This window comes from Thunnus albacares, chromosome 18, assembly GCF_914725855.1.
Source record: "Thunnus albacares chromosome 18, fThuAlb1.1, whole genome shotgun sequence".
NCBI lineage: Eukaryota > Metazoa > Chordata > Actinopteri > Scombriformes > Scombridae > Thunnus > Thunnus albacares.
This window is the reverse complement of record NC_058123.1, coordinates 16,381,066-16,405,826: the sequence shown is the minus strand read 5'-3', so window position 1 is coordinate 16,405,826 and position 24,761 is coordinate 16,381,066. Positions and strand designations below refer to the sequence as shown.

Genomic DNA, 24,761 nt, shown 5'->3' with positions numbered 1-24,761 from the left:
CCCAAAGTGACCCAGAATGTACAAAAAAAGGGGAAACATTTCTTTTTATTTTTGTGCAGCTGGTACAAATTACTGCATTCTTCACATTCAGTAACATTCATTGAAATAATCTGTTGTGTTCTCCTGTGTTAGGTAACATAGGGACATAATATAATGTGATTGTGAATGTTTTTTCTCCATAAACAGATTGCGCAAAGCCTAAAGAATACACGCTCTCTGCTCTCTAAAGCTTACTTAAAGGATTAATTACCCATTTATTAATGACTGATAAAGTCTTATGAATGACAAATAGATTTGTGGGTCAGACATTTTGGAGAATAATTACGAAAAAGCATAGCTGCTTTTATGCAGTTAAACTTTCCACTATCACTTTAGAGAAGAATGCGCTGAGTTGTGAGATGAAGTTTATAATAACTGCCTTGTTTGTATAATTATTTGCGAGTGATCAGCAACAGTCTATAAGCACTTGGCTGCTCTGTCCTCCTTTCCTGGCCAGCACTGCAACCCTGATGTGCATATAGAATGAAGAAAAAAAAAAATTATTTACTTAATTTATAACAGTTTGGGTTAGATGCGTACAGACTCTCAATAAACTTGACTTTCAGAGATTGGGATTATGCAACAAGCCAAGGAGCAGTCTTATTCCGCTCAGATCTACTAAAATAAATCCCAATATATCTTTTCCATGTGCTTTCCTTTCTTTTCAATTCTTTCTTCACTTGGAAATGCTTTCACAGACGCATGCAGTCCTGTGGACAGTGAGCTCATGAAGGCGTGTCTGAGAAAGGTGCCAGAAGCAGAGGCAATTGGATTAGAGGCAGACAACTGCAGCAATAAAAGCAAAATCCAACTATGATGCCATGCAGATCTGGAAGAGTTATTTACACAGCTTCACACTTTGCCAAGTCCACCAGCAAGCGCTGAAAAGATTGTTGAGGATAATAAAATGTTAATTATGTCTTCCTATGTATGGTTGAGACTGTTGGAAGAGAATAGAGGTAAAGAAGGAACAAGTTAAGCCCAATGGGGAAACATAAAGGTATTTCCTGTCTATTCTTAGACTTTTCTTTTGGCTGTTTCCAGCATTATGGGGGCAGAGAGTTTACCTTTTTTTAAACAGTATTAGATTCTCATTTACTAAAAAACAACAATGCAAACATCTCACAATCACCAGCAGTGTTTATGAAGTGTACATGCATTTTTCACCTTTAATGTATGGAGAAAAATGTAAAAATATGTTTTACACTGTCCTCATCTTGGCCAGCAGCACGGTCTACCTCGGCTGCACAAACAATGGTAATCACTGACGTCACTCAGACAACCATCTCCAGACATATGCAAGTTTATGTAGCTCTGACACACAGCCTTAAACTCATATATAAATCCTGACGCGTGATGAAATCAGCTCACAACCTGGCTCACTCTCTACTTTTTTCCATGTGCTTTCCTTGTCCCCGGTTCAGGAAAATTACTCTCGTACTAAATCCAGGCTCACATGACATTCTCACTGATAGTGTTGAATAAAAACAAGTGTCTCATCTTTCACACAGGCTCAACTTACCTTTTTCTTCCTGAAACAGAGTTTTAAGCTCTAACTCGTGTTTTTGTGCTGGTTTATAGGGGGCTCATCCTGACAGGAAAAGCACCCATGAAACAGCAGGCACTGTGTTTATGGTGCTTTTGGATCAAACTCTTTTAAAAAAAAATGTGTTTTCCATTTTATCTCTACATTTTGTTTAGCCTGTATAATCTGGTACTGATAAAAAAGGAAGATAAACCAGTAACATTCCTGAGAAGAATACACCTTTAGCCTTTGTATGCTGGTTCAAATTTCTCTGAATTGTACTTTATAGACATGATTGTGACACAGTCTATCAACACAGCAGAGAACTCCAGCATGCCACGGACGCCGCTTTTTGAAACAAAACTTTTTGACCTCCTCAAAACCCTGCTGTATTGTAGTTATTTTCTTCTGCAAAAATTCTTAAAAGTCACTAAGATTTGAACAAGCATTTGACATCTTGTCCCATCTCAGGTAGAGCCGTGAAAGCCTGGATCTCCTAATATGAAACAAGCTGGTAATGAGGCATGCAGGACCTCTGCCAGTGACATGAAACTGGTATATAGCTTAACATTTACATGGTGTTGATAGAAGTATGGCTCTTCTACCACCTAATTATTGCCTTTATAAGCCAACTCAAAGTAGACAGAGACAAAAAAGTGGAAAAAAAGAGAAAGATTACTTGAAAAAACCATTAACCAGATTCAAACCCTGGATGGTAAATGTACATGGTCTTTGAATAACCAGGATGCCATTATATTCAAAACCTTTAATAAAATACATAGTTAACTTCTTTCATATACAACCTTTCCTAATGTCCAGAATTAATAGCCAGATAATATAAATGAAAGATATTATGCATAAACAAGATAGAGTTAGCAAAGGCAGCATGGTTTACAAAAAGTCCTTATCTGTGCCAGGTTACAAAGCAAAATCAAGGAAATCAACTCATAAGCATCATTTAAGATCATACAACTTTAAAGTAAACTGTAGAGATGCTGACTTGTCTATGATCAGTGAATTTGAACCACAGACAGATGATATGTTTCATTTGCAGTACCAAGAAACTAGAGACAAACAACATCAACAGGTAAAAAAGACTCATTTGAAGACAACTCTAGCCCTATAACACTGGTGCAATTTGTGGAAAAATTGAAGCAGCAACCTGTGAACAATTATCAAGCCCTAAAGCAGGTGAACTGAGCTTGAAATCATTAAAGGGGACATATTATGCTCATTACCAGCTCTTTATTTATACTCTGGGACTTCACTAGAGTAGCTTTTCATGATTCACAGTTCAAACAACTCCTTATTTATCTTATACTGGCCCTTTATGCAGCTCCTCAGTTCAGCTTCTGTGTCTTAACAGGCAGTCTTAGCTCCCGCCTCCCAGTGAGCCCACTCTGTTCTGATTGGCCAGCTTTCCGGAAGCCTACCGAGGGGCAGCCGAATCAGAGTTGTTAAGTTACTACTGATGAAAACTCATCATTTCCTGCTTTTGCTGCTTCATATTCAAAGCTTTTAAATGACTAAATAACAGGAGAGTTTTATTACGAAGACTTTATAGGAAATTAAACGTGTTCCTCACCGAATTAGCGGAGCTTTGTTAGTGTCAAAATTCTTCAATAAAAACAGTTCTACACAACATACAGACATATTTGGAGGTATTTGTCCGGTGAATCAGTTAGAAATAATGCAGGGAGGAATAGTAGAAGCAGAAACAGCCACAGTGATGATGATGAAGTGCTGCAGATGACAAGCACACCTCCAACAGGTAAACTTTGCAGTGCTGTGTTATGGAAAAACACTCATAGCGTGCCAGCTTAACACGAATCATGGCTTGGCGTGACTACCCCCAAAACAATGGAAAAATAATATTAGCAAAGTGGAGCAGTGAACTCATGTACTGTGCGTGGAGCAGATGACCATATATAGAAATCCATCACGAGCCGACATTGGCTCAGGCTAAAAGCAGAAAAAAAACGTTGGAAACTGAGCGTTCAGGGCAGTCTGAAGCCTGTGCTTTTTGCTCACAGGGATTACTTCTACATAGGTTTACCCTACTATATATACAGATATATATATATGACTAAAAATAAGGTAAAGCATAATAGGTCCCCTTTAAAGTCCTTCATAATCCGTACAGCACTTGAGTGACCAGCCATTTGGGATTTTTTGTTTTGCCTGTCTTTTCTGAAAATATTCAGATAAATTACATTTCTGTAACTGTTAATATAAAAGAAACAACTGCATAAATATTTATTTTTCTCCTTCAACTGTGTGAAAAATGTTTTACATGATTACATTTAAATTCCGTGTATTTCTTTGGACTGCATCTCAGCGCATGTTTAGTATCTTTTGCAACAATGATACTGAATCTGCAACCATTTTGGAAAACTACACCTCAGATATTAAAGGCACAACCTGTAATCTAAATATAAATGAAAAGTTAAACCACTCATTTAAACATTTAAAACATAGAATTGGAAGCTGCAAACACTGTCAATTTCACTGACAGGTTTGTTAAAGCACTAATGCAGCTATTAATGTTCACTGATGCCATAATGTTTGTAAAGATTTGAGTAAAACAGGCCCATATTTTCAATTATAGGCCCATTAAATGAAAAACATGCTAAATGCTTTTTATTAATTATTTGAAGAAATAGCAAGTTATATAAGTCAAAAAATTACAGCTTTCAACAAAACCCTTTTTGATATCCTTAATTGAGTTTTTATCAGTCAGATTTTGAGTCCAGGACCAATCCTTCACGGTCACCTTAAGGACCTCACGGCCCATGTTCAGACTGTTTATAAAGTGCTGAAATGGCGCACCATTGTGCTCAGTCTGAAAGCAAATCAGATGACTGAGGTAGAAAACAAGTACATAGGTGATAAAAGGATAATTTAGTCATTTTAATACTGCAGTAATAATGTCAGGAGTGAAACTACATTAGAAGTTTGTGTAACACTGTGACTTAACTATACTTTGGCTCCTTCTTAAGCTGCAAAAACAAAAAGCTGACTCTGACTTGGCATTTTTAAAAGAAATGCACACTTTATAATCAAGGTTTCCCCTGAGAGCATCTTGGCTGAAAAGGCGCAGCAGTAAATGGGTCCTCCAGAGCTCTTCCCCCTATGGTCCAGGAGTGCAGAGGCCCCACTGCTACTGAACCCACAGCAGCCTGCTGACCGATCCTGGAGACGACCCGGTGCACTGCCACCGGCTGCTGGAGCAGAGGCCTCTCCGTGTGCAGAGGAGGGGCACGAGTGCTAAGAGACTGAGAAGCAGAAAGAGATGATCCTGACACCTGGTGACTCTGCCTGCTGCTTTGGATCTGCGGTGTACCACACTTAAATATGTGAGCGTTAGTAGGGGCAGCTTTGGTGGTTTCCTGCTTTTTTCCAAATGGTGCCTGCAGGAATACATCAGATGCCTCAGTAGGTTTATGAGACGGAGAAAAAGAGGAGCTGCTGAATGCCATCTTGCTTTCTTTCCCTGGTGTTTTAAAAGGGGCCAGCTGGAAGACATCAAAGGTGACGGGACTGTCTGAGGGCTGGAACTGAGATACTTGGTCAACAGGTATGGAATGCAGGCTGGTGGAAGGAGCTGGTATTTTATGGTGTTGGATGTTGCTCTCATCAGATGGCAACGTGTGTTTAGTATAGACACATGCAGCGGTCCTCTGCTGCATCATCCTTTGCTTCTCCTCAGTGAACTGCACAGAAGCCACAGTCCCAGTGGCTTGCAGTCTATTACTGTTGAGCTCCCTCTGCAGGTCTGTATGTGGAGGAGATGGGAGAAAGGTCAGATATGAAGATAAATGCTTTAGTGGTTTGCTGACCTTTTCAAAAAAGTTTCCTTTCTGAATTTCTTGCGTATGCTATAAAATATTTATTTTTTTTTATCACTGATGTTTAACATCATAGAAAGGAATGTTTCAAAATCAAAAGGATCAAAATCCAATGACAGAAACTGGTCAAAAATCTTGTTGGGTATTGGTGACAAAGTTCTACTAAAGTGGCAACGGTGCAACAAACTTTGCAAGTCTGACATGATGTTTACTGTATTTTTAAGGCAGTTATCAATATTTCAGAATTTAAAAGATCCAATAAAGATAAAGTATGTAAGCAGATTTGTTCAACTTTTTTTTTTTTTTTTTTTTTACATAAACACATGAGACGCATTTCTTATAAACACCCCTTAAATTTGGTTATTAAAATCGAGGGTATGTACTGAGTGGAGCATTTTACAATTGAAAAGTAAACTTGTCAGTGCCCTCTGGTGGACAAAATTACCTCAAACATACTGACATTTCTAGTTACTTCTAAAGTCAATACATATATATCTGCATTAAACTAATGTCGTCTGACAATGTTGTCGGGTTCTGGTGTGAAACTAGTTACACTTCCAGCAAATTACTGACTGATACATTTCTAACTCTGGACTCTACTATCTTTAGGAAAGTTAACAAAAAGGTGTAGCCTTTTGGAAGACAGAATCATGAAAAACGTAAAAAAAAAAGATGGATTGAGATTTTAATGCAGCGTGAAGCCGATGCTTGGTCTTACCTGAGTAGAATTAACCTGCTATCCAAGCAAAATAAAACTTTGATTAGTGCATTACACAATTAAACCTAACTTTGTGCATTATGCTATATATTAACAAATCATTTACTGGATAATTTAAGCCTTAACTCTCCCACCCAAAGCACTTCATGCAGATAGACAATCAATATAACAGTTTTAAGATCCCCTTCAGAAATATTTGAAGACATATAAAAATACTCTGTTTTAGGTAATATTTTGTCTGTTGTTTTATCAATAAAAAAAGTAAAACTTGCAAAAAGATTCTAAAAAAACAAAACACTTGTATTCTTTTTCAATCAATGAAAAATCCAGAATCTATGAATATGCAAATATTTTAATTTAAAAAATTTAACTGCTGGACACAAGATGCACTGAAAAGTTCATTCTCAGTGTATTGGAGCACTGGAGGCTTCAAGTTTCCAAGTGTGATACTTGTGTAAGTTGCCTAACTTTGACCCCGACTGGCTCTAAAAACTAGTTGTGATGTCACAAAATCACACCCGTAGGTACGCACCTTAAACTGACATTTAAGGTGAGCACAGACAAACTTTCCCCTTTCAGCAGATGATTTTGAAGGCAGCCTTCTATCTCAAACTCTGCACACACATTATTCCGCACAGTGACGCTCAAACATTCAAGTAAAATAAAAATAAAACACATTTTTGAGTAGAGGGGGACTTTAAATATCTGGTTATGTAGGTATAATTAACCCATGTTTGGAACAACAATTAACAGAAGACAAACTTACAATTAAAACTCAACACATTGACATTCACATTTGTATTTTATTTGCCATCCCTTTATAATTCTTTAATTATCTCACAAAAATAGAAGGAGCACACGATACCACAGCTCTGACGCAGGTTTGGGCCATAAAGACAAGAAGAGGCTTCTCAAAACACGCAATAGTTTCAGATAACTGACAGCTTCCATTTTTGGCAAAACACAGAGAAAATGAGGGGCTTCTGTTTCACATCAAAGGACTAATCTCACTACCTGCTGGGCTTTTACCGATTACAACAGCACGCTGGCGGCTACAGGGAGAAGCTTGGTAGTTGCATAGGTTCAAACAGTAACTGCAGATGACCGAGCTGTTCAGTGGAAGGATTGTGAAGAGGATGATTTAAAAAAAGGCCTTCAATTGCACATGCAGTACCTCCAGATATGCCCAAGAGACTGTTGATATGAAAACAGCTTCATCAGTAATGTTTTTTGAAGACTTATTTGAACCAAAACGATATATTTAATTTTTTTTTTTTTTTTTTTTTTTAAATCAGGTTTTTGCTCGAGTTCTACTCAAAATACTCTGTCTTTCAATTTTGGGGGTAAATTACTAAAACTGATATAGCACAGACACCGTTTTTCAAGATGTTTAAAAGCCAATTATCATGAAACTTCTTGACTTTTTTAACATCAAAGACCAGTGCTCAATGCTTTTGGCATTTTTCTCAGATTCTGGATTTTAAGATTCAGCATTGTGAGGTGATCAAAGGTAACCAAACGGTGTTTTACTGTTAAAACAATTAAAGCAATCTATCATTCCTGAATATTTAAAGTTATCTCTTAAATTTTATCCTACTTCCAGAACGGAGTATTTTAAGTAGATCTCACTAAAAACATAGTGTACTACATGATCAATGTTATTCAGAATCTATTTCTAATGTGCCAAAATGGGAAAAAAGGAGGTGGAGGTCGTCTTCCCACTGTAATCATGCATGGAAAGCAAAATGACTTTGTTTGATCCTACAGAAACATTTCTATTGTGATTGTAGCAGATTATTTCAAACCCTGGACATGCTACTGTAATAAGCATAGCACTGCTGCAGCAGCAGTGTTGTATCTGAACTGTAAGACTAGTAGAGTAAACCTTCTCGCACTTCACAGAGCCCCTCACACATTACATATCGGACAAATTCTCTAGCGGTTCTGCTGTTGGACAGTTTATTGTAGTATGGAGAGGACATTGAGGCTGGGGGGCAGTAAGCCAATATGTATCCAACTCAGAGAGAGAGCGAAGTAGCTCTTACTACCTGAGAGAATTTAGGGGGGCCTGTGCTTTCACAAGAGTTTTTAATGACAACGTCACCGTCGCCATGTTTGCAGCAAACAACAACACAAGTAGGCTACTGTAAAACACATCCAACAATTCCGACTCCACACACACATACATACTTATCATAACACTGTATACCAACACACATGAACATAACATTCAACAACACTGCCATGCTTTTTGATATGAATTCTGTGATCACTAAAACCGGTAAAGCGAAACAAAGCTTTACAAAGCAAAAATTTCAGAAAAAGTTCCTAGTTTTGCAGTGACTATGAAATGAAACGGGACTAAAATGATCCAACAGGTTAAGGTCCCACTTTCCAGAAAACTGTTGACTGTTTTGAATAAAAATATAATCCTTCATCAGTCCATGTAAACACACGCAACACTTTCTTTTCACAGAGGAAGAGGAGGTGGAATAAGACATTGGATTCAGCCTAATCTCCAGGTTGAACAAAGACTAGGATTATCATCTATACATTTGAATGTACTGACAATTATTAAGTAGATATAACCAAGGAGGGGGGGGACCTTTCTCAACACACAATTCCACAAAGAGGAATGAAATATTTATATATTCTTCATTATTATTCAGTGATTATGGTGTTAAGAATCATAGATATTTTTATTATAGTAGACTAATATTTATTTCTTACATTCATTCTCTAACACTCTATTCATATTAACATTTATTAACAGGAGAACAATGTCTATATATATATACACATATATAGACACACACACATATATATGTATATATATGTATAGACATTCACAAATAAAGCAATATGTTTTCCACAAGTAAAGCTTTATGACAATGACTTCATATATACACAGGAAGAATAACCAATTCTATGGTCTGGATTAGAGCCTGCAGGGATCGCAGATATCTATTTACATAAATGAGGAGTAAACAGATGACAGGAATGTAGGAAGGATTGCACAATGCGGGGTGAATGTTTGTGTTAATTTTAAAAAGGAAAAAAAAAAGTGTGAGCTAGTTAAAATAATTTTTTAAATGCCATATTAGAATGTTCATGCCAAAAAATTTACCTGAATAGTCATGTTTGGTCTCTATATAATAGCTACTGTATTTCTATTATTTTTGCTAGTAGTGTATAACTTTTATTATTCAAATTAATTTCATGATTTCATGCATTTTCTATTGATATGGCACACTGCTATAAACACTGCTAGATGACCCTGATTTGTCATTTAACTCCAAAACAACCTATTGCTTGCCTCAAGGATAAAATTAAAAAATAAGCTGATAAAAACAGCAAAAGAAGAACAACAGGTCCTGATTTTAAAAGTACAGTTTCGCTCTCCTTGGCTGAATGGTTTGGATATAATTCATTTTGTTATTTTGTAGCAGTTAAGAGTTTAGCAGATACACTTTCAGACCTCCACCAGTAAGCAGTTTGCTTCACAGATTATTTCATGGCACTTTCACTGTTTAATCTGCTCAGGGAAACTTTTAGTATCCAACTCTTCTCTTGTTCACAATAACTTCATACGGTGCTTGTGCTGCAGAGAGAGCAGCAGAAGCAGAAAGAGAAGTAGGAGGTGCGGTTATGGCTGTTTTGTTTTCTCAATTTGATGTCATTTTTTCTAATCTATAGCAGCTTTAAACTGTTAAGGATATTCCCTGACAGAGGTAACATTTATGCTACTGTGCAAAATCAGGCTACGTGACAAAGTTTCAAAGAAGTTTCCCTTTTATAGAAGAAATAAACTAAATGGTCATTTAGTCTTTTGATGGTTTTACTGTAAAAATGTGCAAATAAATCTGGGGAGGAGAATTTGAAAAAGGCAAACGACGACAAATTCACTTGTGCACAATAATAACTACGACCACTTATAACTATGCCTATTGTACATTACAACAATGATCTTCTATTGTTTGCTATTAGACATAATGCAATATTGTTCAAACAAACTGGATAGCGATATTATATCCTGATTGACAGATTGAAAGATGATAATCTTTAGAAAGGATGATGTTAGTGGAGGATGTTAACCGATGGACGATACATGACGTGAAGAGGTTACAACAAAGAGAAAATGTGAGCGAGAGGGTGAGAGATGAGAGGTGAATAGAAGCCAGATAATGCGATGGATACGGCGAGAGAGGGCGGGAATGAGGAAGCGCTGAAAGGCGAAGGACGTTTCTACTGTAGGAGCTAGAATGAAGATGACAGCCAAGGGGTGCAGGAAGCTAGCTATGACAACAGTGTTGATTGCTGTTATGCTATGCCAGTCTATAATCCAGTGTTACAGCTTCTACGAGGGGGGGTGGGGGTGGGGGGGTCGCCTACAAGTCGATGAGCTGGTCCACCAGCAGCAGGGAGCGGGCCAAGCTGGGCAGGCTGGATTCAGAGCCGCCACTGTTACTGCGCGAGTGGCCACCTGAAACTGGCCGGAGAGACAGGGGGAGGGGGAAGGCGGGGGGGGACAAGACGACAGAAAGGCAGACAGAAGGAGGAGAAGCAGAGGAGCAGGAGTCACAACAAGCACACATAGCAGTCAAGGAGGGGAGGGGGGGGTGAGAGGTCGAGAACGAAAGAGAGAGGAGAGAAAGAGAGGGCAGAGTTTACCCATTTACCTCTACTGGTTTTCAACATTCTTAACTGAGACTCTGAGCGATGTAAAAAAAAAAATAGTGCAGGCACCTGATCCTGTTATCAGTAAGTTTGACTATTGTTAATTATTTAGCAAATTAGCATGCAAGTGTAACAAACCCAATAAACAGCCAATTCCTGGATGTGTCTATAAATCCTACAAGAACCAACCTGATCCATCTGTGAGACCTCACGGAGACTGCAGAGGCTTACCTTGGGAATTCTTTCGTCCTGTAACGGGAATAGGATCAAACTCATCCTCTTCTGTGCCTGCCTCCGCGCTGGCTTGTTGGGGCTCGAAGTCTGAGATGAGGAGAGACGAGTCTGCAGAGAATAAACGAAATGTGGGTAGTTGATGTGAGAGTATGAGAGGGAAAAGATAAGAAAAAAGGAGCTTTGTGGCCAATTAAAAGGATAACTATCTAAAAAACTGACTAGCAACGTTTTTTCCTCACCGTGATCAAAATTTTCATAAAATTAGCAGTTACTGCAAAAACACATCCGCTGCTCTCCAGTGGCACAAAGGCTGCTTGATAAGGAATTATGAAGCGGGGAGATCAGCAGTAATTAGGATCATACAGCTAGTGTGCAGACAGTTAGGCTCCGATTCAGAGTTGGCACTGTCAAATGGCTTCAATCACCAGCCAAGAGCCAACAACTGAACCACAGCTGTGGAGCTCTATTTTTTAAATGATGTGAAACTGATAAAAGTAATGTAATGATGAATGTAATTCATCAAGGCTCAATGGTGGCGTTTTGGAAGTGCTCTGCCCTCTAGTGTTGAAAAATAGCTTAATGCTTCAAATGAACTTAACCTTAATTAACTTTAAATGTTTTCCTGGTCTTAAAGGGTGCAGAACTGTTAAAGCTGGAGTTTGTAATTTTCAGCTACACAAAAACGTAGAACTTAGAAATAAGATAATGTATAAAACAAACAAAATTCTGGTTTAAATAAGACAATATGTGATCAAAGCATTAAAAAGCATTCGTGAATTCTTGTGGAAACCTACCTGCTTTAGGCTGTGCACAGTCTCCAGACAACAGACTGAAATCATCCAAAGCGGAGGCAGCGGAGGTGGGGGCAGAGGACACAGAGGAGGTGGCGCTGCTCCCTGCTGGAGGGGCGGACGGACCGGAGATCAGAGAGCAGCCCAGGAGAGAGTCGTCTGCAGTGAGAGGGTCTGGATCAGGTCGGAAGAAGGCAAAGGCAGACAAAGAAGAAGAGGTAGAAGTCAGACAAACGGTAATATTTCTTATTAGCTCTTAGAGACTTTCCCTAAAGCTACTGCTAGCTTCTAGTCGTCTTGATGTAGCCTTTTCAAGACATGTAATGTATTAATATATTTGTTAGTAAGTATAACTCCTCCTGTGGGGATCCATAAGTGGATAATAAATGATAACATAATAAAATACATTTGAAATAATATAAAATATTCATATGAAAAGATACAATTACTGACTAAAATGTCTGCTTATATGCTCATTATAGTCCATTATAAACCATTTATTCAATGTTTGTATATTGCTTATAATGTTAAATAGGGGGATTTAAAGTAAAGTGTTACCACAAACACATTTTGAAACACACTGCTTGCAAAGGAACACACACACACATACTTTTTGCAGACTCTTCCACAGAGCCACCAAAGGGATCAGACAAAGACAACAGGTCAGGAAGCATGAGTGAGGATGTGTCTGGAGATTTGAGTCCTTCGATCAGCTTCTCTAAAGGCCAATGAAGAATTAAAGAAAAAGAAAGGACACATACTTGAGCAAAGTACAATAACAATATCAGCTGTAGGAAAAAATGTAAAGGGCTGGAAGAAAAATATAGTGCCGGTGTGTTTCTAAAAGAGAGTTGAATACAGGATAAAAGACCATGATGAAAAGAAAACCTTTGCATCAAATTAAAAATGTACAAAGGTCAAATGGTGGTTCAAAATTGTGGCTCTAAGGCCATAATTTGTTGAGAAACTCTCTATCAAAGAATTTATTGACAAGAGAAATTCCCGCAACAGGGGCGCCCTGAGGCTCGGGGGTTAAGAAGCTGACCATGTACTGCAGCATCCCTATTTAAAATGTGTTTCTAGTGTAAAGTGGGTTTCTTTTTGCTCTCTCACCCTCATTTCTTGTAATCTCCCTCTACTGACACTATAAAAGTATAAAATGCCCCTCAAAAATAATGATTTTTAAAAAAAAAAAAAATCCTGCAACAACAGAAGAGAAAAGTTGGATCTCATTCTTCTTTAACTTAAATACTTAGATTGAAATGTTATTTGGTTTAAAGTCAGACTGGCAGCTGATCACATACAAATGTTTAGGTCATGTACTTCCATGTTATGATTTATTTTCATTATTTTTTACTGTGGATAAATTAGGACAATAAACACATACATTTTTCAGGTATTAAAGACATAAAGATTTCTGAAATAACACGTTTCATAATTGTCAAATTTATCTGTATAGATAATTGAGTTCACATTTCATTGTTATGTATGAAGACAGTATATATGACAGTATATATTTTACCACAACTAAAATAAAGACCACACAAAGGTGTGTTTGTGTGTTCAGCATGGACCACAGAGATGTTTACCTGGTGCATCTGACAGTTCGAGGGTACGGAAAGGATCTGGGACAACCAACAGTGAGTCTCCTGAATCCACATCAAGAATTGCTGATGGTCTTTCAACTGGGAAACAGAAACAATGTGATACAGCAAAGATTTATAATCTGTATTATGAAGTCTAAAACCGCATTTTGGGACAGATGGTTCAAATTTGTTTAGGTCAGTTACAAACATTAAGTATATTTGTGATATCTCTAACAACTATGAGCACTTTAAATCCAGTCCAAACTTTTCTTTCTTATTAAACTATCGGTGGCATCATTTGCCAGCTATAGCAGCAGTCCTGCCAGAGCACTTTATAAAAACCATCATTTAAATGATGGCATTTACTTTGTTCTGACCAAACCCTTTATTTTATTTATGTGATGCACATGGGCAGTTCTTTCGTCTGAAAACTACTTAAAGCTATCAGAGTAATGGATCAGGTGCATTAAGGGGTTTACTTATTGGTTTGACATTTCATTAGATTCCTTCAGACTCATACAGTTTAATGCACTATGTGGCATCAGAACACCAGAGAGGGATTATGGTGGGGAACAACTTATATGTAAACTATATTTTATTATTTTCATAGTGAACCCACAAACACCACACAAGACAAAACTGTAAATATATTGACAATAACACCTCCACCAACTCCCCAATCCCATCAGCCCAGGCAACAACGTCTACAACAACACCATTACAGATAACATGCCCAGTCAAAGCTCTGTGACAAAAACAGATACCAGTCCCATGCAAGATGAAAAATCACCCTAATGCAAAACAAAGCTAAAAAAAAGTATTTAGGTAGTAGCCCCAAAAGGAAACTATACTACAAAAGAAAATGAGAGGGAATAATGATAATAATAATAAATACAGTAAATCTCCGCCTGAGCTACTTGCAAAAGAAATTAATCAATTTTTATATCTGCTTTGCCTCAATGTAAACAAACTTGCATGTCTGACAGCTGATAGGAATGATGTTGAGACTTAACCACTTGAACCCTAAACTTACTGGGATAATCAGTTAATTGTACTGTTTAACAATCTCTGTGTTCCAGTCCCTCATTGCATACTTACAGAAGAATAATTGTATTAAAGGTGCAGTGTGTAGCATTTAGTGGCTCTAAATCCTACACACTGAACCTTCAAGATGGATTAGATGTGTTGTATTTGGTGTTTATTAAAATCTTGCATGACTTTGTAATGATGCAACTATAGGGTCTGTGGAGTTTCATGGGTCCAGGTGCATGCAGAATAAAAGAAAAACTGAAGCTGTAGACAATCTAAGGGGTAAAATGTGACATACCGGTTTCTTGCAGTGAATTTTCTACAGTTGAGGCCTGCAAGCCTGGTATCAACTCTTCACAGGACGCTGTCACAGTTTCTGAAGGTTTATCTGGTAAAAAGAAAATCGCAGTTATTTACTGTTTACATGACATATTTAAATTACTACACGCGCACAATCTTTACCGTTAGGCTTTTTGTCGTCAGTTTTGAATTCCTCTGCAGTGAGGTTGGAGAAGTTGTCGTCATCAAACGGGTTCCATGTAGGCTGTGTAGGGGTGTTGGTGGCACAGCCAGAGGCAGGAACAGTTGGTCCAGCTTTGCTTTGGTCCTGGACTGCATCACCAACACCAGCCTGAACAGGTTGGATGATGCTTGATTCAGATGTAAGAGATCTAGTGGAGAAAAAAACAACAAAAACACACAAAATATTATGTTAAGACAAACAGGAAAGTAACTGAATCTGTCATGAACATCAAGGCATGTTATATTTTAGGTAGTAAACATGCTAATTACTGGTTGAGGGCAGCGTCTCCATTTGCTCCTTGCGCCTGCTGTGAAGAGTCACCTGCTGGAGCTCCAGCGACGCTGCTTGCTGTGGCGTCGCTCGGGATGCGTTTGTGGCCTTGTTCCTCAGTTGTCTTTGGAGAAGCAGGTGGAGTCTGATCCAAAGAGACATGGTGTCATAAGGACATCAAAAGAACAAGATCAACAACATAGAAACAAATAATCTGGCTGTCTCATAAAAAGACTCGCAGTAAAATGTGTTTAAAAGTTGGTCTTAGCAGAGCCAAATTGATGGGTTTTCATCAATATGGCTCAAATCAAATATTTTGGAGAAAGCAAAAAGAAGAACAGAATGAAGAAACAGAAAAGGAGCAAAGTGATTTACAATATATATAGAATGTAAACAACAACAATGGTAAAATATGTTAAACCAGATTATGAACAAATCAAAGGGATAACAAATAAATAATTCTGTCAGCTTCCAATTAATGTCAATGTTCGGGCACTCTTTGAAGCTTGATGGTGAGCAGCAGGCCACTTACCGTCTCGGCTGCTTTCTGGTTGATCTCAGTGGAGCCAGGCTGAGCCTGAGCGGCTGACGGCTGAGTGATCTGCTGCTGCTCAGATACAGGCAGCTGACCGGAGGCTGGTTTGCTGGGTGAAGGCTGGGCCGCTGGCTGCTGAGCCTGGCCAGCCTGCTGAGCCTGGCCAGCCTGCTTGCGTCGAGCTGGGCGTTGAGGTGGGGCCGGGCTGGATGGAGTCTGTGCTGCCTGCTGGGAGGCAGCGCTGGTCACAGAGGGAGGTGTGGTCTGTTGCTGAACTGTTGGCTGTGCTTGTGGTTGGACGTCAGCCTTGGTCACCGGGGATACTGCTGTCGCTGCTGTAGTCTCTGCTCCTGTGGCTGGTGCAGGCTGCGTGGCCGAAGACAGACAAAAGCACCACTGTCAATTAAAAGGTTACATTTGCAAACCATCGTCGAATGACAAAATAACCGAGTCCTCGAGGTCAAAAAAGCAATTGTGGATTTACATATGTGCAAGGCTGGTACTAATGATTATTTGCATTATGAATCAATCTATTAAGTTTTGCAATTAACTGATTATCATTACTATCATTTATATAATAGGTCAGAAAATAGTGAAAAATGACCCTAAAAATTTTCCAGAGCTCAAAATTGCTTGTTTTGTCGGACCAACAGTCTAAAACAAAAAGCAGCAAATACTCACTTTTACAAAGATGAAATCACTTTTTTTTAAAAAATGACTTAAGTGATCAAAAAACCATTGCTGATTAATTTTCTCTCAGTCTACTAACTGATTTACCATCTAATTGTTTCAGCACTAGTTTGACAACATATGTACGTCTACCCAGACGGGCATCAGACTTTATCGCTGACATTTGCTTTTCTCTTTTTCCTTAATTAGTGTTTTTGCACATTTGTATATTGAAAAAAAGATGCAGGGTGTTTATCAAGTTGCACCTCTTTTGTCTTCTCCGTGTAATTTATCTGTACATACCTGCTTCTGTGCAGCTGCAGCCTGACTGGGATTTTGTGACTGGATGAGTGGCAGAGCTGAAGTCTGTGCCTTCTGCGACTGGAGAGCTGCAGCTGGCTGAGAGAGGTTTAAGCTGACTCCTGAGGGACGTCAGAAAGAACAGACTACACATTAATCAAGAGCATGGATACTTCTTTTAAACAAGTATTTATACAGACGTATGTTTCAGATTATGTTCATCTTAAACAAAATGTAATAAAGAGGACAAATGCTGAGAAATGGTTTAAAACTGGTACAAAAACTGACTTTAACTGAAGCAGCATTTCAGAGTAGCAGTCTGGAGTAAATCATTTCATAATCACTTTGGGCCTGTGGTTAGATTGCTTTAATTTGCATGAATCTTAACCTGCATACTTGATCTCTTCCTGTTGAGAATTGCAGAATTCAATGTGTGCACAAAGGATTAGAGGGATTCCTGTACTTATGCACATCTTTATTCAATAGCTTGGTTTCTTTTTCTTAGGACGGATAGAAGAATAATGACGGAGCACTGTACGTACCCACGGGCTGAGCTGTACCACCAGGGAGATTAGCTCGCTTGCGAGGGGTGAGAGCAGCAGGCTGGATGGGTAGGATGCCAGCAGCAGGCTGGGTATGGGCTGCTTTGGGCCTCTGGCGAGGGGTGATGGAGGTTTCAGTGGTGGGAATTGGATCTGTCAGTCTGACAACAAAGGGAGGATGTTAGCCTACTTGTTAATCATGGCAAACAGTGTCTACATAATTATTTAATGAATATGAGAATACTAATAACTTCAACAAATGTAGTGTTACTCTGGATTTAATGTAATGTAAGCAGGTCATGCTTACCTCGGTTTAGCTTGGCTCTTCTTTGCTGCGGCAGCCTCACTGGCTTTGATTGGCTCAGGAAGTTTAGAAGGAATTGGAGAATTCTGGATTATGGAAAAATGCATCTTTAAAGACATCTACAATAAATCTTCATGAGACAGCACTATAAAAACTTAATTAAAACTAAAACTTAAGTCTTAGATCTGGCAGTTTTATTGATAAATATCATCATTGCTAATAATCACTTTCTACTGTATTCATCTGATGAATTAGTGCAGATTTTCCTCTCACACTGTGACAACTGAGATGTCTGTTTATGTGGGTCAGGCACAGAATCAAGAGCAGATTCCATCAAATAAGACAAAAACAAAATCAATTGCTGATGAAAGAAAGCAAAGCAAATCCAAACATTTCAGCTGACCCTCGTGCAGCAACAGACTGACCTTCACATTCTGAACAGGGCAAGTCCGCTGAGCTAGTTTAAAAGCAAAGAAGGACACCTGGTAGATATCTGGTCTTTTGTCTGGGTCTGGTTCAAGCATGTACCCTGAAAAAACAGAAAAAAAAGAGAGTGAGAATCAAAAAGTGTAGCATTAAAAAAGAAGACGTTCATGTGTAAACCACTGGTGCGTGCCTTTGTGAAAACAAAATTTGATGTTGTTGTCGCAAACATGAATTAATGTTTAAGGACTAACGAATGAGGCAGTGAAGATCATAAGAGTAGCGGGAGTTATCTGGAATGGTGAAACTGCCATCACAGATGGCCACCTGGCTTTCACCAAAGGGCAGAGTGAAGAAGCACAACTTGTACAGCAAACAGCCCAGCGCCTGGAGAAGACAATCATATGCATGCCCCGTCGCACCGAACACAAAGAGAGAAGAGCAGAGAAGAAAAGAGAAATCAAAATACCAGTAAGTCACATTAACACCAGCTTTGATTTGAGTTAAAAACTGTGGATTTTACAAAATTTTACACACAGTACGTGTTGCTTGAAGCACTGTGTTACAGTTACTCACCCAGATATCTGCTTTTGTGGTGATAATCTTGTTGTTGTAGAGGTTCACCATCTCAGGGGCACGATATGATAAAGTAGTGTACCTGAAAGAAGACAGGAATAAATGAGTAAGAAAGAAAGAAGGTCTACACAGTAGTATGTCCTCATAAATGTGAATAAATGCTCAAGAAAGTAGTGATTTCAGCATTATCAAATTTAATTTTGCATCAAGAAAAACGTCCTTTGCACACACGGAAATATTTCTAACAGTGCTATGCAGAGCTCCACAGTTGATAAACTTGGAAAATTCAATAAAGCTGCTCATGAATGAAAAACTGCTGACAGTTTCTGTGCCCTTTTACCTAAAAAGAAATGCTAATGCATTAAAGCTGCAAATATTGCCAAAGCAGATGAAAAGAGGCACAAACTTTTTGATCTCTTCCTCCACGGCCGCCACTCCCTCAGTCTGTGGGCTCTGGAACTTGTTAGTGGCGCTGCCAAAATCACACAGAACATAATGACCCTTGTCGTGCAGGAGGATGTTCTCCACCTGTAGAAACACAAGAGATGAGACTCACACAGACGCCTTTTAATTGAGAACAACACTGTGTTATACATGAAAGGAACCAATCTAGACCTTAAGTGTAGGCAGGTTGTGCTGTAATTGACCCTCTCTAAATCAAACAATGTAGCTTCTTGCCCCCTGCAAGATGTACTCTTGAGATAATGAATACGAAAACCAATGTGCAGCCACCTTCACATTATGAAATGCAGATTTAAATCAGAGTCAAAACTGGCATGCTCCTGTCATTATATTCCAGCACACTCCACTTTCAGTTTTTATGAAAATCAAGAAATCTGCACTGCAATAAAAAGCTACATTTCCATATGGATCAAAACTACTTAGTGACAGTAACTTAAAATTAATGCGACAACCACACTGCAGTTGACTGGTCCCTGCAAAAACGGAAAGGTATTTGAAGTATTTTGACAACTGACAGTCTCCTCTTCAATCTCCTTAGTCAGTCCATAATTAAAACAGCTTGAACTCACACAAACATATCAATCATATTCCTTCAAAGATGTCACGTCACAGCATGGTGATCTAGACCCTGTATTAACACGGGATTGGCTGACTGTCCTCACCTACGTACTGCAGAGCCGAGCATCACACAGAACAGCAAGTGGCAAAATGTGTCACCTTAAGATCTCTGTGGACGATGGGCGACTTGCGCTGGTGCAGGCGAGAAACGGCATCACAGGTGTCACAGAAGATCTGTAGCACCTCAGCCTCAGTGAAGCCAGTCTGCAGCCTTTGATTCATCAAATTGACCACCTGGCCTCCTGCAAAATAATATTCAATATACAGCAGCACAATTAAACAACAGGAGAAATGAACCTCACTGGTATTTGACTGTTATTGTGTCTGTTCTTCTATTACAACACTGATACTCTGTTATAAGCAAAGATCTTTTCTATTATGACAGAAAACAAAACCACATAGTTCATCCTTTACACTTAGTTTGCATATACTAAAAAATCTAATGCAAGCCTTTTTTGTTAGTTAGTGCTGAATAATTTTTCCAAAAAAAGAATTGTACCTCTGTCTCTGCTCATGACTGGAGCATGTACATTTAGTTATATCAAATTATATTTTAACCAGAAAACACAATTTCCAGGAAACTCACATCTATACCGCGTTACATACTGTATATGTGTACAATAATTGCTCAGACTTATTGTGTAATAATTGTTTGTTTTGTTTTCATAATGACATAATGACATAGTCTGAAACTGATACCAAAACTCTTTCAGTAATTACAGCATGTTATTGCCACACCCGTTTCCCTTCCAGCACTCACCCTTGCAGTAGTCCATGAGTATGAGAACCTCCCATACGTCCCTTGATCCCATGGCTGTGATACTGGAGTCCAGATAACCAACAATATTCTTGTGACCGACAAGGTCTTTCTGCAAGACCACAGACACACATTCAAGAGCATGAACACACAATCGTGTATAAAGTTTGTGCCAAAACAGACAACTACACTGCTGTAGAGCTGTCACATATTATGTGACTAGTGTTAGAGAGTAGAAGTCTTTTATGATGACTTTTATGATGCCACAGAAGTTAAAAAATTTGTCACACAAAGAGGAGATTGGGTAGGAAGGAGATATCTCAACATTTTTAGAATTTGAATGCCACAATCTGTTCATACAATGCCTGCAGTGTGTCAACGTCCAATCAGTGTGTTCTGAGATGCAGTGTGAGGACATTGCCTGCAGAGGGTGCTGCAAATAGAGCTGAAATCAGAAATCTATTAGATAATGAAAAAATGTCAAGTGCTGCAGCTGAGGTGAAGCACTGTCTGTCTATGTGTGTGTGTGCATGTGTGTGTGTAAGAGAGGGAGAGAGAAAGAGAGAGAGAGGGAGAGAAAGAGTAAGACTGAGAGGTAAAGAAAACATCGAAGAAGAATGACAACTGACACTATCTTTGAACTAGTTAGTAAAATTAGGCCCTGTGTTGTTACAGTGTACTGTATATAATTTGTTGGATGTTTATACAATCAGCCACTTTTTAGTAAATGGAACATCCATCGCTTCCTTTCTGAGCGTATCTTCAGACAGAAATGAATGTGTTCAAACCCTGATCTGGAGTCCATCATACATTTGACAAAGGCCAACTATTTCAAACTATTTTTTGCCAACACCAACATTTAATGCTTAGGAAATAGCATCTCATCAATAACCAGATAGTCTTTTAAGAATTTGTGTTCATACCCCCTACAACTCATTTTACAATCCAGCTCAGGCGAGGAGAGCAGGACGTGCAAGACAATACTATGAAAACAAAAACAAAGCACACCACGAACCAGATGAATAAATACAGTACAAACAACGCTGCTGCAGGCTGTGTGAGGACTGAATTCAGCGCTTGTTCTTAGTTACTCTGGACAGAATAAAACGTCTTTCATCTGTGGATTTCTTGGAAATTTGCTGCTACAATTATATATTCAAAAAGACATTTGAAATGTTGTTGCCTTAATACGTGGTTTTGACCCCCATAGAAAAAAAAGAGCTCAGTGTGAGAACAAGCAGAGACATGTTTAATCTGATAAACTCACCATTATTTGAATCTCGCATTTGCACACCTGCAGGTCATGCTCATTGTTGACATACATCCTCTTCAGGGCACAACGCACTCCTTGGTTTGTTCGCACAAGGAACACAATTGCAAAACCACCTACAGGATTGAGACAGAGAACAAATAAACCATTATCAGACTTATCACCAAAATCTTGAGTAAACAGATGGGCAAAAAGCTAGACAGAACACGCTTCTTGACATGAACCATATTATTGTTACCATATTTAACTCCAATTAGTACAAGATTTAGGTTCAAATCTCACATTTACACCATTTTCACAAGATTTCTTAGGACATCATGCTTTTGGAAATTCAGCTGCCATGCTTATTACTTTAAAAAGCTGTTTTTTGTGTCCATGTAGCTTTGCATCAATACGGGTGATCAAGACCAACACCAAATGGTGCAGCCTTATCGTGTTATGTATTAGTCATGTCATTGCTGCAGGGTTTACGTAGAGGCCTACATTGAGGCCTAACCATCTGGTATAGCTCAGACCACAAATTCACTTTGCAGAGTTTAGTTGTGACAGACTCATCAATTTCAGCCAGACATTGCGGCTTCTACTGCATCCTCAACTTGACGCGTGTGCTACGGTGTTGCATGGCACTGTAGTACTATAAATCTGCAAGTCACCTGTGAACATTTGAGGGTTTGCATCCACTTCTGATGCAGATATTAAAGTGTGGGGAGGACATATTTTGACCAAATGCAAGACCAAATCTTCCTACATTATTTACTGACTGAACACTGGCGTTGAAAACCTTGACTTGCTGCCAGACTGACACACTGATTTAATGACGAATAGTGTAAGGTGAGGATGATTACAAAAGTCTGTTGTCGAATGTACAATGAACAGTCTTTCTCTATAAAGGAGTCATTAAGAATATATTACTGGAAGCATATATCACTACAATTGTTTACAATATTTCTTAAGTTGTATTAGAATGCATGCAATCTGAACAAAACTATTAGGTGCTGATGGCTCACAGGATGTTTACAGAAAATGCTATTCTTATTTAAGACACTAGAAATAGAACTAGAAATAGATATTACCAAAAATACAATACTGTATTGCCAGATTTAAAACAAGTAAAGGCTTAACCTGCAGCTACAGGCCTCTACTCCAGCACGAGTAATTTCCAGTCTTAGAAATTTCCTACGTCTGGTTTCTATAAAGGAATCACAAAATACAATATCTACTGTACACTAGCCCTACATTCATTCACTTCAAAGGGATGTAATAACTGTCAGACACCCAGTAGGTATCCATCTCCTTGAATCACTCCTCTGAATCATAAAAGAGCTACCAGGAAACTGTTGTGCTAGTCAAGAGAAGAGCTGAGAGAAAGCAGTAGGCCTCTCTTTTGCATTTATATATCCAGGATACATAGATGCAAAGCTCCATCATTACTGTGGGAATGGTATATGGTTATATCCCTGTACAGCCATGTGACTCATGCACTCGGGCACACATGACACTCTCCTATCAACAACATGCATGAAGAATAAAAAGAGGGAAAATAAACAAAACAAATGACACCATCTGGTCTGTGCAACCCCCTCTCACCTTCAGCAATTATCTCCTCCACAGTGACTTGATGCCGCCCGACTGTGAAGGCTCGTCCAATGAAATTTCCGCCTGCATGACTGGATCCAGAGCTGCCACCTCCTCCTCCAGAACCGGGCCCAGAGCTGACCAACTCCCGACGTGAATCAAAGAACTTCCTCATGTTGTCGATATGACAGGACGAGTGTTTGTGGCTTCAAGATTCAAGACAGACACACAGATGAGCTTCTCGTTTCCTTTGCACTGGATTTTTTTGCACTTTATAGACAATGCGGGTCAGATTGAAGACCTAAAGAATCCGAGGAAAAGTCTATTTGCAGCCTCAAAACATGCAGTGATTCCTTTGTCACTTATGATGATGATGTTGAGACAACCCAGATTTTTGGTGGCAAATTTCCCATTTGCTTGCCAACACAAGCCAGTTGGTTATAGCTAGAGCGGTTGCGACTAGCTGTTATGTAAGTGAATTAGACCACCCAGGAGGCTATAGCATCCCCGGATAAAGTATTTCTTTAGCTATCCATCCAGCTGTTCATGGTCGGCTGCTGCTGCTGCTGCTGATAACATTAGGTCCTTCTCCATCTCGTCCAGCCATTACTAAGCTAGCTAAGTGCTAGCTACTTACGCGCTATGACATTTCGTGTAAGGTTATCCAGGTTATCCTCTGAAGATAATGTCTCCGAGTGCGATGTGTCCGACGTGTAACTTGTGAGATAGCGTTGCCCGACAAATTTATCCATCCTCAGTGAAGTGGAGCGTCCGTTTGACGCCACATAGCTGCCAGTCGAGCTATTTAATTGTTCCAATTTACAACAAAACTGTGATTTTAGTTAGCTAACGCATTAGCGCGAATCAGCCTTTCGTCAACACACAAACAACAACCGCAGAGGCGACAGGAAAACGAAGCCGTCCTCTGCTGCAACTGTAGCTGCAAATGTGAAGCTACACAATTTGACATCTACCAAAAAAGACAGAGGTTTCTACCCAGCAGCCGAATCTCTGCAACCACAGCAATCTCTGGCTGCCAGCGATATCGCAACATCCGAGGAGCTGTTGCTGTTGATGATGGCGCGGGAGGAATTATGGGTAATGTAGTTCAGCGCGCAGCTGCAGCTTCCCCTCCCTCCCCTCCTGTGCTCCCCTCGCGTATGTTCCATAGTCATATGCCGCGTTCAGGTTACGCCTCTCAGCCCGGATATGAGCAGTGAGAGGAAAAAGTGTTCCCACTACACCCCCCAGTTTTAATTCAGAGTCGGATATATCAGGCATTTCTGAGAACGATTATGTCTCGAAAAGAACTACAAAAGTCCGGTGGAAAAACGTCTGCGAAGCCACCATCGCTGGCAGTTACATTGAAATAAAAGTCAAAACGGACTCTTCAGTTGATTCATTTAAATTAAAAAAGAGATTTGTTATGTATTTAATTTTACTTGTTTCACTACAAATATGTAAATTTCAGTGTCTATAGGGTTAGATTT

General features: G+C 39.1%; 1 protein-coding gene across 3 annotated transcripts; it reads right to left on the bottom strand.

Moving 5' to 3' along the window:
• Window positions 1-2,315: 2,315 nt before the first annotated feature.
• LOC122968012 (AP2-associated protein kinase 1-like) lies at window positions 2,316-24,733 on the bottom strand. 3 transcript variants are annotated; one of them, XM_044332890.1, is made up of 21 exons: window positions 24,268-24,733; window positions 23,284-23,477; window positions 21,694-21,812; window positions 20,430-20,538; window positions 19,769-19,911; window positions 18,996-19,117; window positions 18,590-18,671; window positions 18,268-18,400; window positions 18,016-18,119; window positions 17,594-17,676; window positions 17,287-17,447; window positions 16,748-16,866; window positions 15,773-16,141; window positions 15,240-15,385; window positions 14,910-15,118; window positions 14,746-14,835; window positions 13,422-13,517; window positions 12,443-12,550; window positions 11,836-12,006; window positions 11,039-11,149; window positions 2,316-5,339 (listed from the first exon to the last, which is right to left on the bottom strand). In XM_044332890.1, exons 1-21 carry the CDS (start codon window positions 24,444-24,446, stop codon window positions 4,624-4,626), a joined length of 3,564 nt encoding a protein of 1,187 aa, XP_044188825.1. In that variant the 5' UTR covers window positions 24,447-24,733; the 3' UTR covers window positions 2,316-4,623. The 3 variants fall into 3 exon arrangements, with proteins under 3 accessions (XP_044188825.1, XP_044188826.1, XP_044188827.1); XM_044332891.1 differs by having other exon boundaries at window positions 23,909-24,352; XM_044332892.1 differs by lacking the exon at window positions 2,316-5,339 and adding an exon at window positions 6,914-10,619.
• Between the last annotated feature and the right edge of the window lie 28 nt (window positions 24,734-24,761).